Source organism: Sarcophilus harrisii, chromosome 6 (assembly GCF_902635505.1).
Source record: "Sarcophilus harrisii chromosome 6, mSarHar1.11, whole genome shotgun sequence".
NCBI lineage: Eukaryota > Metazoa > Chordata > Mammalia > Dasyuromorphia > Dasyuridae > Sarcophilus > Sarcophilus harrisii.
Window position 1 is genome coordinate 180,638,023 of NC_045431.1, and position 12,344 is coordinate 180,650,366.

The 12,344-nt window shown below is 40.2% G+C and overlaps 2 protein-coding genes across 5 annotated transcripts in view; one reads left to right on the plus strand and one right to left on the minus strand.

Annotated features, from left to right (window-relative positions):
• The window catches only part of TBC1D14 (TBC1 domain family member 14), a 115,773-nt gene extending 109,779 nt beyond the window's left edge, over positions 1-5,994 (plus strand). For all 4 annotated transcript variants that reach the window (XM_031942741.1, XM_031942743.1, XM_031942744.1 and 1 more), the window contains one exon: positions 3,178-5,994. In XM_031942741.1, the coding sequence (XP_031798601.1) occupies positions 3,178-3,243 (66 nt within the window). In that variant the 3' untranslated portion in view covers positions 3,244-5,994. The remainder of the gene's footprint in view (positions 1-3,177) is intronic.
• Positions 5,995-9,654: 3,660 nt separating this feature from the next.
• CCDC96 (coiled-coil domain containing 96) lies at positions 9,655-12,342 on the minus strand. The gene has a single exon (XM_003773403.4). The coding sequence runs from the start codon at positions 11,883-11,885 to the stop codon at positions 10,185-10,187; it is 1,701 nt and encodes a 566-aa protein (XP_003773451.1). The 5' UTR covers positions 11,886-12,342; the 3' UTR covers positions 9,655-10,184.
• Between the last annotated feature and the right edge of the window lie 2 nt (positions 12,343-12,344).

Consider the following 12,344-nt stretch of genomic DNA (forward strand, 5'->3'; position numbering starts at 1 on the left):
AGTGGTTTTGAAATATTTCATTTGAAATTTTGGAGGAGAAAATATCAAAGTTTGTAAGCAAATAGTCACTGCATGATACTCACATGGCCTTCCTCAAACTCTGTGACTTTGCTTTGCAGCCCTTGACAAAACACATGATCTATAGGAATTTTCATTCCTATGTTGCGTCATTTGCTTCTCACTTAAATTTTTTGAAATAAATAATTTCTGTATATCTCATTTTATACCTGAAGAAATTAGGTGTATAATGACTCAGATATAAAGTAGCTTTTCTAAGGCCAGATTGCTGGAAGATGGCAGTGTGGGGCCTGGGGAACGTGTGTGTGTGTGTGTGTGTGGGCGGGGGGGGGGGGGGGTCCTGAGTTCATTTTTCTGTTCAACAATAATTTCTATGTTATAATTATATTATTCTATTGAATAATTATATCATAATTATTGTATTATATTATTCTATTAAATTCTATTGAATATTTACCTTTTAAAGAAAAAGGGTAGGGTAAAATGTATCATAGGTATTTCAAACCTGTGACTTGCTTTCTCCTCCTCCTCTTCCTCTGGCAGTTGGGGTTGTGACTTGCCCAGGGTCACACAGCTAGAAAGTGTTAAGTGTCTGTGGCCACATTTGAACTCAGGTCCTCCTGACTTCAGGGCTGGTGCTCTATCCACTCTACCTCCTAGCTGCCTCTATACATTACTTCTTTACAATTTAATTTCCTCATTTGCAAAATGGGAATGATACTTCTACCACCCATTTGTCAGGCTCGATTTGAAGAAAGTGTTTTGTAAATTGTAAAGCACAATGTAAATATGGATGATACCTATTAGTATTAGTAGTTTTTGCATCATTTTTGAATTTTTTTTATTAAAAGTAATTTCAATTGATGAATCCTAAAAGTTATAGCTTATGATCATGTTAGATTTCCTTTTGATAAAATGGTCATAAAAACTAAATACTGGCAGAATCAGGATGGTTAGAGTGAGAGCAAACAGTTTTGCCTAGCTCGTATAACACATTCTTTCTTTCTTTTTTTTTTATTAGTGCCCCAAAGAAAATCAGGAAAACACTCATAGTGTGTCATTTTTTCCAGTCCAAAGTAGCTTAAGAGATATAGAGATCTCCTGAAATTAGTGTTGAAACTAGGAGCTCACTGTGGCCGCTGAAGTAGAAGCATTCCAGCACCCAAAGAGATTAATACAGAGCACCAGAGAAGAAAGTACTAGAAAAAAGAGAGATCCCCTGGGATCTTTGAACTAATACTGGGTGCAGGAATAGTTGCCATCTGGGATCTTTATCTTATAAGAGCCAATTCCAGGTCACAGATCCAGAATACAGTGAAGTGGTTGTGATCTGGCCTCTAGCTGAATTCCAGAAAAATGGCTGCATGGCAGTCACCCAGGAGCGGAGCAGCAAGTCAGTACTAGCCTTTAGCCCAACATATAAGCCTGAAGTGGAATAACTAGGGCAGGAGGGTCCCAGGCCAAAGATGAGCCAGCACTTCAGTTCTGAACCTACAGATCCTTCTAGTGGGTGAACAGTAATTGGGTTTAGCAGCAGTCTGCTGAAACTCAACCATGTAGAGGCTGACAAACCTAACCCTGAGGCAAGAACTTGCAGATCACAGATCTGGAGGCCAAGGAACAAACCTATTTTTGAATCATTACTTTGGAAGTACTTGCTGGATCCTTTCTGATGTTATGAAAGCAGCAAAAAGACATAATAGAAGCTCAGACTAAATATCTCTGTACTTCCCTTTTCCCTGTCCTAGAAATGAGTAGAATCTAAAAACATATAATACAAAGTCAGGAGTAGGCTAGAAGAGTGAGCAACCAAAAAAAGAGGGGGAAAAAACAAAACAAAAAACTTGTGTCACTATGGTGGTAAGGAAGCGCAATACATGATCACAAAACTTGAAAACATCTACAAGTAAAGCCTCAAAAGAAAATATAGATTGGACTCAAGCCAACAAGATTTCCTCAAACAAGAGAGATTTTTTTTAAAGAGCAAAAAAAAATTTTTTTAAACCAATTAAAAGCAGCAGAGGAAAAAATGGGAAAAGCTTAATGAAAAAAATTATCCTTTCAAAAATTAGAATTGGTCAAAAGGAAGCTAATGAGTTTGAGACATCAAGAAATCATAAAACAAAGTCAAAAGACTGAAAAAATAGAAGAAATTGTGTAATGTATTATAGGAAAAAGAAAAGACAAGGAAAATAGTTAGGAGTTCTGGTCAGAACAATGACCAATCACAGTTCCAAATGACTCATGATAAAATATAATTTACCTCCAGATGGAGAGTTAATAGATTAGTTATGCAAATTGAAATATATTTTCTTTCTTTCTTTTTGGATATAGCTAATGTAGAAATTTATTTTTCACTCTACATATTTGTAATGAGTTTTGTTCTTATCTTTGGGGTAGAGCAGTGAAAGGGGAGCAAGAATTTGGAAATTCAAAATTTAACATTTGAAAATGAAATGAAATAAAATTAAAAAAAAAATAAGCGCCAGCTGATTTGTTCATAGATACACTTATTAGAAATTTCTTTTTGTCAAATGAACCAGTAAATGAGGGAAGAAAAGTCAGTGTCTAACATAATTTATGGTTTATACTATACTTCATTTAACTTTTTACAGTTCCTCAGTTGATGTATCTGTCTTTTATTACTTCCACCCTCCCCCCAATAATATGAAATCTTGTTGCTCTGGGAAAAGAGGTTGAAAATATTTACTAAAACGAATTCCAAGAATTACTTGTGGATTTCATTGATGTATATCATTCTAATTCGGAGACAGATCTTACAGCCATCTCAGCTTTTAGCAGCACATTTTTACAGTTACAGATATCACATGTTCTTATAGTCTTTATTTGTATCAGAAGAGGTAATTTGCATAAAAGCATTTGGCAATTATAAAGCTTTCTCTACCCGTCAGCCATTGTTACTATTATTTCTCAGTATCTTTCACATTAAAACATGAGAAGTTTTTGAAGTGGCACATTTTCTTATTTGAATTGTTTAATCATTGTGGGTCCTGTAGCATGTCCATGGTGTAAACCACTGTGAAACTCTTAAATCTAACCTCTTTTGTAACTGTCTTTACTGTCATGTCTTTCATGTAACTGTAGCTACGCATATATTCTAGGCAGCATTTGGTTAACTGTTTCCCCTCTGATTTCTAGGTACTGCTTGCATTGCAGAAAGACAACCGGGACATGGAAAAGGGAAGCCCTTCCCTCAGACACTGACACTTCCGATGGATTGGGAGAAGATGGGAGAAGAGATATCCAGGGGCAGATGTCTTGCTTTCAAATGGATACAGACATCTGAGAAACATCAAGTCTATGATTTTCAAGTTTTGTTAATAATACTAGAGTTGGCCTTAAAAACACATTCCTACACATACCTTTTTAAAAAGAGAAAACCAAGGCTTAGCCTTAAGAAGCTCTGTGGCATGATGACCTGGTGTTGATTGTACACAGCCCTCACACTCTGTGCACGATTTTGAATAAGGGCAATGACTAAGTTTTTCCTTTCAGTTTCCAAACAAGTCAATTAAATCTTAGCAAGTCAGTATGAAATGGTGGACAGTAGTCTACATTCTTGTAGCCAGAATGTATAAGAAATGTGCTTTTGAAGAGCTCTTAATCTGTGACAGTTCACATTTGCATATTTTCATTAAGGAAGATATTACTCTCAACTGTTTTTTCCCCCCAAAGCTCTGGGTCTTGTTTTTGAAAACACATTTACCAAAGATAACATTCATTGAAAATGGTATTGGAGGTTGATACAACCAAAAGAGCTACACATTATGGGAGAGGAGACCTGTTGCTTGTTTTGGAATTTTACCAAGTTGCCTTTTATAAAGTTTTTTTAGGATATGTGTTTATTTGAAGTGACACATTTAATATCCAAAGAGTATCAAATTCTCTCAGAGACTGTTCCCCTGCTTATTGGCAATCATACCAAGAGAAAATAAAAACTTGGTGGGTAGAAGAACATAAACAGCCTTTATTTATTGATATAGATGAAATACAAATACAGAGTCTATATAAAAGGAAATTATATGATAGACACACTCAGAAACAAAAAGAAAACCCCACAACAGTGGGTCATGCATGAGGGAAAGGCTACTCTTTCCCTGACTTCATCAACTGAATATCAGAATAAATCATAAGTGCCCGTGGTTACCTCTATGTATGGCATCATGCGCTTTAGAAATTGTCATCATCACAGAAGAATGAAGCAATATATACCTAATAGCTCTGAACTAGGATAGAAGAATCTTTTATGTCTGTTGTTACCTTCAGACAATTTTCCTAGTAAGATAATTAAGAACTTGAGTTATTTGTAGAAAATGGTTGGGGTTTTTTTTGAACAAAATTTTAGAAATGGGTGATAATCTCTGTGAATTCATGACCTCTCTACCCCAGTTATCCACCAGCTTATTGGTTTCTTGAGTGCTGTTTTGACCCATTCAGATTATATTGTGATGTCACTCAAATTCCCATAAGTGTTTGCAAAGTATTATATCACCCATACAAGAAGAAGGAAGCTTTTCATGCTTATTTACACATCTCATACCCAATGACAAACTTCTTTAAGTAGATTGTTGCTGTTGGTGACTGATCTCTTTGATTATATCAGAAATCTTACATCCATCCAAACCTGACTATGGTGTTATTTCCATAGTTTTTCTAAATCTACTACTTTCTCTTTTCATTCTCTTTTCATACATCTAGATGCAATAGGAACTAGAAGGTCAATAGATCTTCAGGTTAAGGTATCTACTTCTGAAGTCATCAGTACGCCTAACATCAAATACTTGCACTATGTGTGGTTTTCCTTTTAAGGAATGAACTTTTTTAGGTATGTATTCAGCTATAGAATGCTGACTCTCCCCCAGTGAGATTTGTAATATGTTGTTGATGTCACTTTTTGCCTCAGCCTTTAAAAAAGATGACTTGCCTATCATTAATTTTAATTTTTTTGAGAAGGCATTCCCTTTCCACTGGATGCCCTACCAACCTTTCTGGTCCCTAACCCCTGCAGATGCCCATTTCCTAAAATCAAGATGTTGAATGTAACACAGACTGAAAATGGCATGGTTATGACCAAGGGCCTGCCACAGCACTTGTGCACTGTTAATTATCCACAGATGTAATTATTTTTGTTCAATGACTTAGCATTTCTGATCTCTGAGGATGTATATATTTTCTATCTTTTCTTAGTGTACATAAATATTTGTTAAGTAATGAAGAAAAGTGATGCAATAATGAGCTTTGCACAGTTTGTGAAATTTTTCACCTGTCTAAAAATTCAGCTGTTTAACTTTTTTCATTAGACTAATTTGGAAAAAAAAAATATTCCTTTGGATAGCATTATTGATGCATGTGACATTGGTACAGAGTCCTTGGCCCTCTGTGATTGGACTACTTAGCCAATCTCAAGTTCTGAAGAATAGTTTTCACCACCAATTCAGGGATTACCTAAGATTTTGCCAACTTAATTTTTACTGTTGAAGTGTAGGGAGGCTTAAACTATAAGGCAGATGAACTTGCCCTCTTTTCAGGAAATATCCCTATCCAAAAGAACTGGGCTTCTCTTTAAGAATAACTGGAAAACAAATATTGAAATGCTGCACCATTTCAGAAGTCTGCATTTTTCACTTTATGTGCAACTCGATTACAGAATCTAAGACTTCATGTTTGGGATTTTGTGCAACCTGCACTTTATAGTAGAGAACAAACTTGGCATCTTTAATCAGTAGTCAGAATGTCTAATTTAGTTTTAAAAATTTCATTTTAAAGGTACTTTATAACTGCGTATATTTTTCAATGTCTTAATTCAAATTGCTTATAGATAACTCTTGATACACTTGCTACATATCATGTTTTGATTGTACAGTTATCCATTTGTTTTATTTAGGTAAGTGTATCAAACAAAACTTTTTGAATTGTAAATATGTGGTTTTATTAAATAAAATTAATGTAAAATTGTTTTATGTCCATTCATATACTTTAGCTGAAAGATTACATTCTTCTAGATTAGAAATCACGTTTTATTTTTTGTCTGAATTTTTAGTAGATTTTATTACGAAAGTAGTTAAGGGCTTTCTTTTCATGGAAACAGGCAAACATTTCCCATTGTTTGAAGAAAACTTTTAATGGGGTGTCTTGTATTGCCATATTAGAGAACCCCTCCCCCTTGTAAAATGTGATCTCTCTGAAAGTAGGGAAATATATATATACTTGAACATAGGCAATCAGATTTTATGTAAGTTATGAGATTGAGTTATTGATTCCAGTAGGGACATTTCAAAATTATTTAGCACCATTCCCAACTCCCAAAAGGAGAGGAGCCCTACTAAATCCATCCATCTAAAGGGCTATAGTAACTTGTCTTGTGGGAGGGTGCTACAAGGGAAAGAGTATTAAATGTGAAAATGGAGGAACTGGAGTCTGCTCTTATCTATCTATGTAAGTGTGGGGAAGTTGCTGAACTTCTGGACTCACTATGCAAATGAAAGGGTTGAAATGAATGCTAAGGTCTTTTCTGTCTTCTGATCATTTATCACTCACTTGTTCTAGGTTCGGATTGCTTTCTTTCCTCTCTTTATCATGGCCCCTGATCACTCAGTATACATTTCAAGGAGTCTCTCTGCTGATTATGGGAGCTTGGACTTGGTTAACATAAATGCTGTAGAGAAACCTGATCCCTTGGAGGTTTTCTAAGTGAGAGAGACCCTTCTTTCTCACTTTGGATCATGGTAGGAAGAAGAGTTAACAATATTTAAGTTTGGTTCCCATTACAGTATATGGAAAACAATTCAAACTTAAAAATGACTAGGTGCAAAACCCCCTTTAGAGATGTTGTTGTATCGAAAAGGTGTTTTTTTTTTTTTTGTCCCTTAAAATACCAGAAAATTAGAATTAACAAAACTTCAGAAGATCTACTCCAGACCTCTCTTTTTACATATTTTAAGTTATTTTTTTCCCCTCTTATTTCTAAATATATCTCTTCCCTTACCCCACTTCTCTATTCAGCCATCCATCCCAAGTAGCACATTACAAAGGGGAAGAGTAGCTAAACAAGGATAACATATCAACCCAGTCATGTTGTATGCAGTGTTCCGCACTTACAATCTGTACTTTTATAGTGTTTTCGTTATTATTTTGGTTCTTACAAATTGCTATCATATATTTTTACTAACTCTGCTTATATCACCCTATATCAATTTCTATGTGTCTCCATGCTTGCCCTCCTTGCTGTGCTTTTGACTTTCTGGATTTTAGTACCTTGTCTCATCTGCAGTCTCCCCCTGAAACATTTGTCATTTTCTCATACAACCTTCTCACCCTGCAACATCACTCAACTGAGCCAGTTCCTGGGACCTCACTTTTTAGAAGAACCTCAAGTTGGCCTTCTCTTTGTCTTCCTAACTTTTCAGACCTAAAACACCATGCCCCTGCACCAGGTTACTTTCACATTCTCTCCTCCCAACCTCTTAGAAACACCTTTTATCATACTATTGGATGTAATTTAAATATTCAAATATTCAGATCGGGGTATGGATAAACGAACTTTTAAATTGGAGAAATCCCACACCAGCATCACTTGTAACTATTGAACAGGCTGGGTCAATCCAATAACTGTAGATACTGGAGACAATTCCTTTTTTGCTTAATTTCTCTAATGCATTAGTGTTTGTTTTCACTTGAAGTCAGTGTTTCCTATTCTCATCCATTTTTTAAAAAAAGTTTCTTACATGAGCAACATTGATTCTCTATACAATATCCTGATCAACATATTGAAACACTATAAAAATCTAGACTGGTATGGAACCAGGCTCATTTAGGTACTTTTGTTACTTTGCTCTACTAGCTCCTCTACCCTTCATTAGTGTCTAATATGTGGGCCATTGTTAACAAGTGGTGTAGAGTAAAAGGAGTGAAGGATGAAAACAATTTATTGGCTATTCGTATACATTTCTTTACCATTAGAATTTTCATATTCACCACCTTACCAGACAACAACCTAAGAGAATCCTGCCTCTGAGACTTTATAGCTATGAGACTTTTGACAAGTCATTAACTATCTGGGGCTCATTTTCCTCCATGAAATACAGGATCAGCAATTATCTTTGTGATTTTTTCACTGACTGTCCCCCATGCCTAGAATGTTTTCCTGTCTTGTCTGTCTCCTGGGTACCTTCAAAGCCCATCTTCTGCAAGAGGAAAGACTTTCCACTACTTTCCCACCCCCTTCTTTCAAGTGCTTTCATTCTGAACTTATTTCCAATTTATCCTTTTGTTTTTTTCCCTACACACTTGGCATGTTTTCTCTATAAGAATGTAACCTTAAGGGAAATTACTGATTTTGCTCTTCCTTGTATTCCCAGCACTTAATACACATTAAGAGCTCAATAAATGCCCCCCTTTTGTAGATGTCAGGATCTCAAAGAGATAAAATAACTGTCCTAAAGTCTCACTTTTGCTGAGTTACTAAAAATGTGCTAAGTTTAATCCAAGTTTTCTGACCTGGAAATGCTCTATCTACTATATTGTTCCTCCTGATAGCTAAGGACAACTGTTAATTAAAAATCAATTTAAACTGAATATCCTCGTGCTTTTTACAGCATTTTTTCCATAGACAGTTTTATTAGCTTGTAGCAGCTGCTGCAGTGTCACTCCTGATACTAATTCTAAGTTTCACTTTCAGCATTGTATAGTAGTGCATGCAATAGCCAGGATACACCTTGACATCTTGAGGCACCGAGAAGAATGTTTCTAAATGAATAGCTTTCACTAAAGACTTTCACTTTTCAGATCTAGATGAACTGGGAAAAGAAGAAAAGCAACCCTCTGCTTTGGAAGCAAAAAACAATAAACTACCAATGAAATGTAAGGTTGGGCTTTGCATCGATTAATGAGTACAGTGCATAAATGGCATAATTACAAAATGTTTTAAAGGTATGGATGGAAAGTAGCTGGATGTTTTAATTGATCTTTATTAACTTCAAATAAAACATAAGAAAATACCAACAAGAGAATCCTTTAAAAGTATTTGAAAACTGCAAGATCAAAAAAGGCTAACTGAAGCAGGATTTTCCAAACTACTTTGATATGATCTGTGTGACATGGTCATAAGTAGTAAACTCATCCCATGAGATCTCCTTTTCCCCTCTGAGTGAGATCTAAGACCAAAGGCCCAGGTCCTGGTGTAATCAATCTATTAAGACTAAATTAACATTTCAATTATTCTAGATTGCTAAGCAAACATGAATTATAAATTTTTTTTTTTTTTTAAAGAAACATACATTTTAGTAGAGTGCAAGCTTTGGGCTTGCTGTCAAAGATTTGAGAACCTTAACTTTAAAAAAAAGGTTTGTTGCCCTTTAAATATTTCTGGCCTTTTAAGAGGATCTGAGACAATCAGAAAAGGAGACCTAATTTAAGGCTGAAACTAATGCCAGTATCATTCAGAGAATACTCCTGGCCAAGAACTACAATTAAGAAAAACAAACTTAATTTTTTCTGCTACTTATTTCTATTTTATTCTCATGTGTCTAAAATATATTTTACAGACTAGCTAAATGGTGGATCTAAAATAAATATTTGTGAATGATTTATGGAGTATTTTATAATTGAGGAAACAAATCAATTTTAAAAAATTTAATAATTCAATTTATGCATGGGAATAAAGTTAACTTTCTTTATTCTTCTTATATCACCCTTCCCCTTACCCCCTTCCCTCCTCCACCTCCCCCCATTCCCTTTCACGGTAGAGACTTCTGGTTCTCTTTGTGTATTTCTTCAAAGTGAAATGAAAATTCTGCAGGTGGCTGATGAAATGGTGAAATGGTTCAAAACTAAAAGGTTTTTTTTACCCTTTATTTCTACACTACAGCCAAGAGATAAACTTTAGTTAACCACATTATGTGGCTTCTTTGACCCTGTTTTAAATTCATTAAGATGTTCAACTCATTTAAAATAAGTTGTCTCAGCTTAGTGTCCAGCACTAATCTTAGTATTTGTAAGCTCCATTTTTCAATATAGTTCCCCCTCCCCGCCCCAGCCACACAGGTCTTTTTAAGGAATGGCACCTATTGAAAAGTCCACTAAAGGTTAAGTTCCTTCTGAAAACTGGAAAGGTTTTGCCGAAGATCCACACCCACTGTTTCTGACGTTCACGATGGGAGGAAGGCTTTGGCTTCCTTGATTTTCTGTTTGAGCCCTTTGCAAGAGAGCGTCAGCCCAGCGTGCTGCCGCTTAAGGGTTTCCAGCCGCTGACTGAGCAGCTCGGTTTGGTCCACCTTTTGCTCCAGGTCCCGAAGCAGCATCTCTTTGCCCAACAGTCCACACTTCTGGTGTAACTTGATGTTATCGACTCTGAGGCTGTCCCTGGCCTTCTTGGTCTTGGTCAAGATGTCCCTCTTCTGGGCCACCTGAGCATCGATCTCCATAAGGTCTGACTTGAGGCCCAGATTCTCAAACTCCACGAAGTGCAATTTCTCCTTCACGTGCGTGATGATCTGGACGTTGCTGGTGACTTTGTAGTGCAGTTTCAGGAGCTCCTCGTTGCGTTCCTCCACCTTCTCGTTGAAGGTCTGGTTCTCTATCTTGAGCTGCTCGAAGTCGATGAGGTGCAGTCCCTCCGTGAGCTCCTCCTGCTCCTTCATCCGGGCCTCCAGCTGGGTCAGGCACTGCTTGAGCTGCACGTTCTCCAGGCGCACGGCGCTCATCTCCTTCTCCTTGCGGTCCTCCACCGCCTGGATCTGCTCCACCTCGCGCAGCGCCGCCTGCTTCCCGCCCGCGAAGCGGCAGCTGCCCATGGCCTGCAGGATCACCTGCTTCTTCACCATCTGGAAAGCCCTCCACTCCTTCTCCACCTGCGCCAGCTTGTCCTGGCAGTGCTGCCGGAGCTGCTCCAGCTCGCGCTGGTACCACTCCACGTCCTCGCTCTGCTGCTTCTTTAGCTCCTCCAGCGAGTTCAGGTAGCGCTGGTACGTCTGCTCCTTCTCGGGCGTGTCCACCTCCGAGGAGGTCTTGTCGGCCATCTCCACCCCGGGCTCCGAGCTCTTCTTCTTGCGCAGGGCCTGCGAGATCTTATGCTGCAGGTGCACGTTGTACTGGTGGATGCGGTTGCGCTCCGAGAGCAGCCCGTGGTACTGCTCCAGGAGCTCGCTGCGCAGCTGCTGCTCCTGCATCTTCAGCTCCATCTCGTCGGGCGCCTCCTCCGCCTCCTCCTCCTCCTCCTCCTCCTCCTGCTGTACGTAGAAGTCTTCTTCCCTCTCGGGGGAGCCCAGCGACACGTCGCTCTCCCTATCCCGCCTCAGGGGCCGCCGCGCCCCGTCTCCCGAGACCCAGTCCTCGACGCGGCTTTCGAGGGACTCTGGGATCCCGACCGCGCTGCTCTCCTCGACGTCAGAGAAGGTCGACGGAATCTCCCCCTCCTCCTCCTCCCCTTCGTCCTCCTCGGCCTCAGCCTCCGTCTCGGCCTCTTCCTCAAACTCCTCGCCCGCGCCCTCATGCTTCTCGGCCTCGCCCTCATGCTCCTCGGCCTCGCCCTCAGCCTCCTCAGCCTCGCCCTCATGCTCCTCGGCCTCGCCCTCATGCTCCTCGGCCTGCCCTTCGCGCTCTTGGGCCTGGCCTTCACGCTCCTCGGCCGCGACCTCACGCTCTTCGGCCTCTTGGGCGTCCTCCACGACTCTTGGCTCAGTCTCCGCAGCCTCATCACCCTCCGCCGGTTCCGCCTTCGAAGCCATTTCCTCCGGCTCCCCGCCGTCCGGGTTCCCGGCCTCGGAGACATCGGGCACCTCCTCGCTCGTTGGCTGCGGAGTTTCCAAAGGAGCCTGGGCCCCCTCGGGTTCCTCCTCGAGCACTTCCATCCCTTTCCCTACGTCCGCACGTCAGCAGCTCTCCTCACACGCCGAACTCGGGACAGGAGAAAGGAGTGCGGCGAAAACGGTTCCTTTTTTTCTGTTTGGTTTCCCGGGGCAACCGGAGGCGCTCGTAGCGACGGGGCCGATTGGCTCTTCGCTTTCTTCGTCCGCCAATGGGAGACCACGAAGCCGCGGGGAGAGTTGGGGAGGGCCGATTGGGCGAGGGCGGGGACAGTAGGGCGGGGCGGGGCGTGACAGAAGAAGCGACGTCGGCCTACACCTCACCCGTCCCTCCCCCCTCCCTCTGGGATTGGGAACGATCAGAAGGACGCAGGCGCAGGGAAGAAAAAAATCGGGAACGCTGCGGGGGGGGAAGGAGGGAAAAGGGAATGCGCAGTCGCAGATCCCAGAACTGTCTTTCCTCTACCAGGGCCGGGGGGGAGGAGGGGGCCGCGGGGGAGGAGG

Excerpts from the sequence above, each read along its gene's own strand:
- CCDC96 (XM_003773403.4), bottom strand. The coding sequence starts at position 11,885 with ATGGAAGTGCTCGAGGAGGAACCCGAGGGGGCCCAGGCTCCTTTGGAA.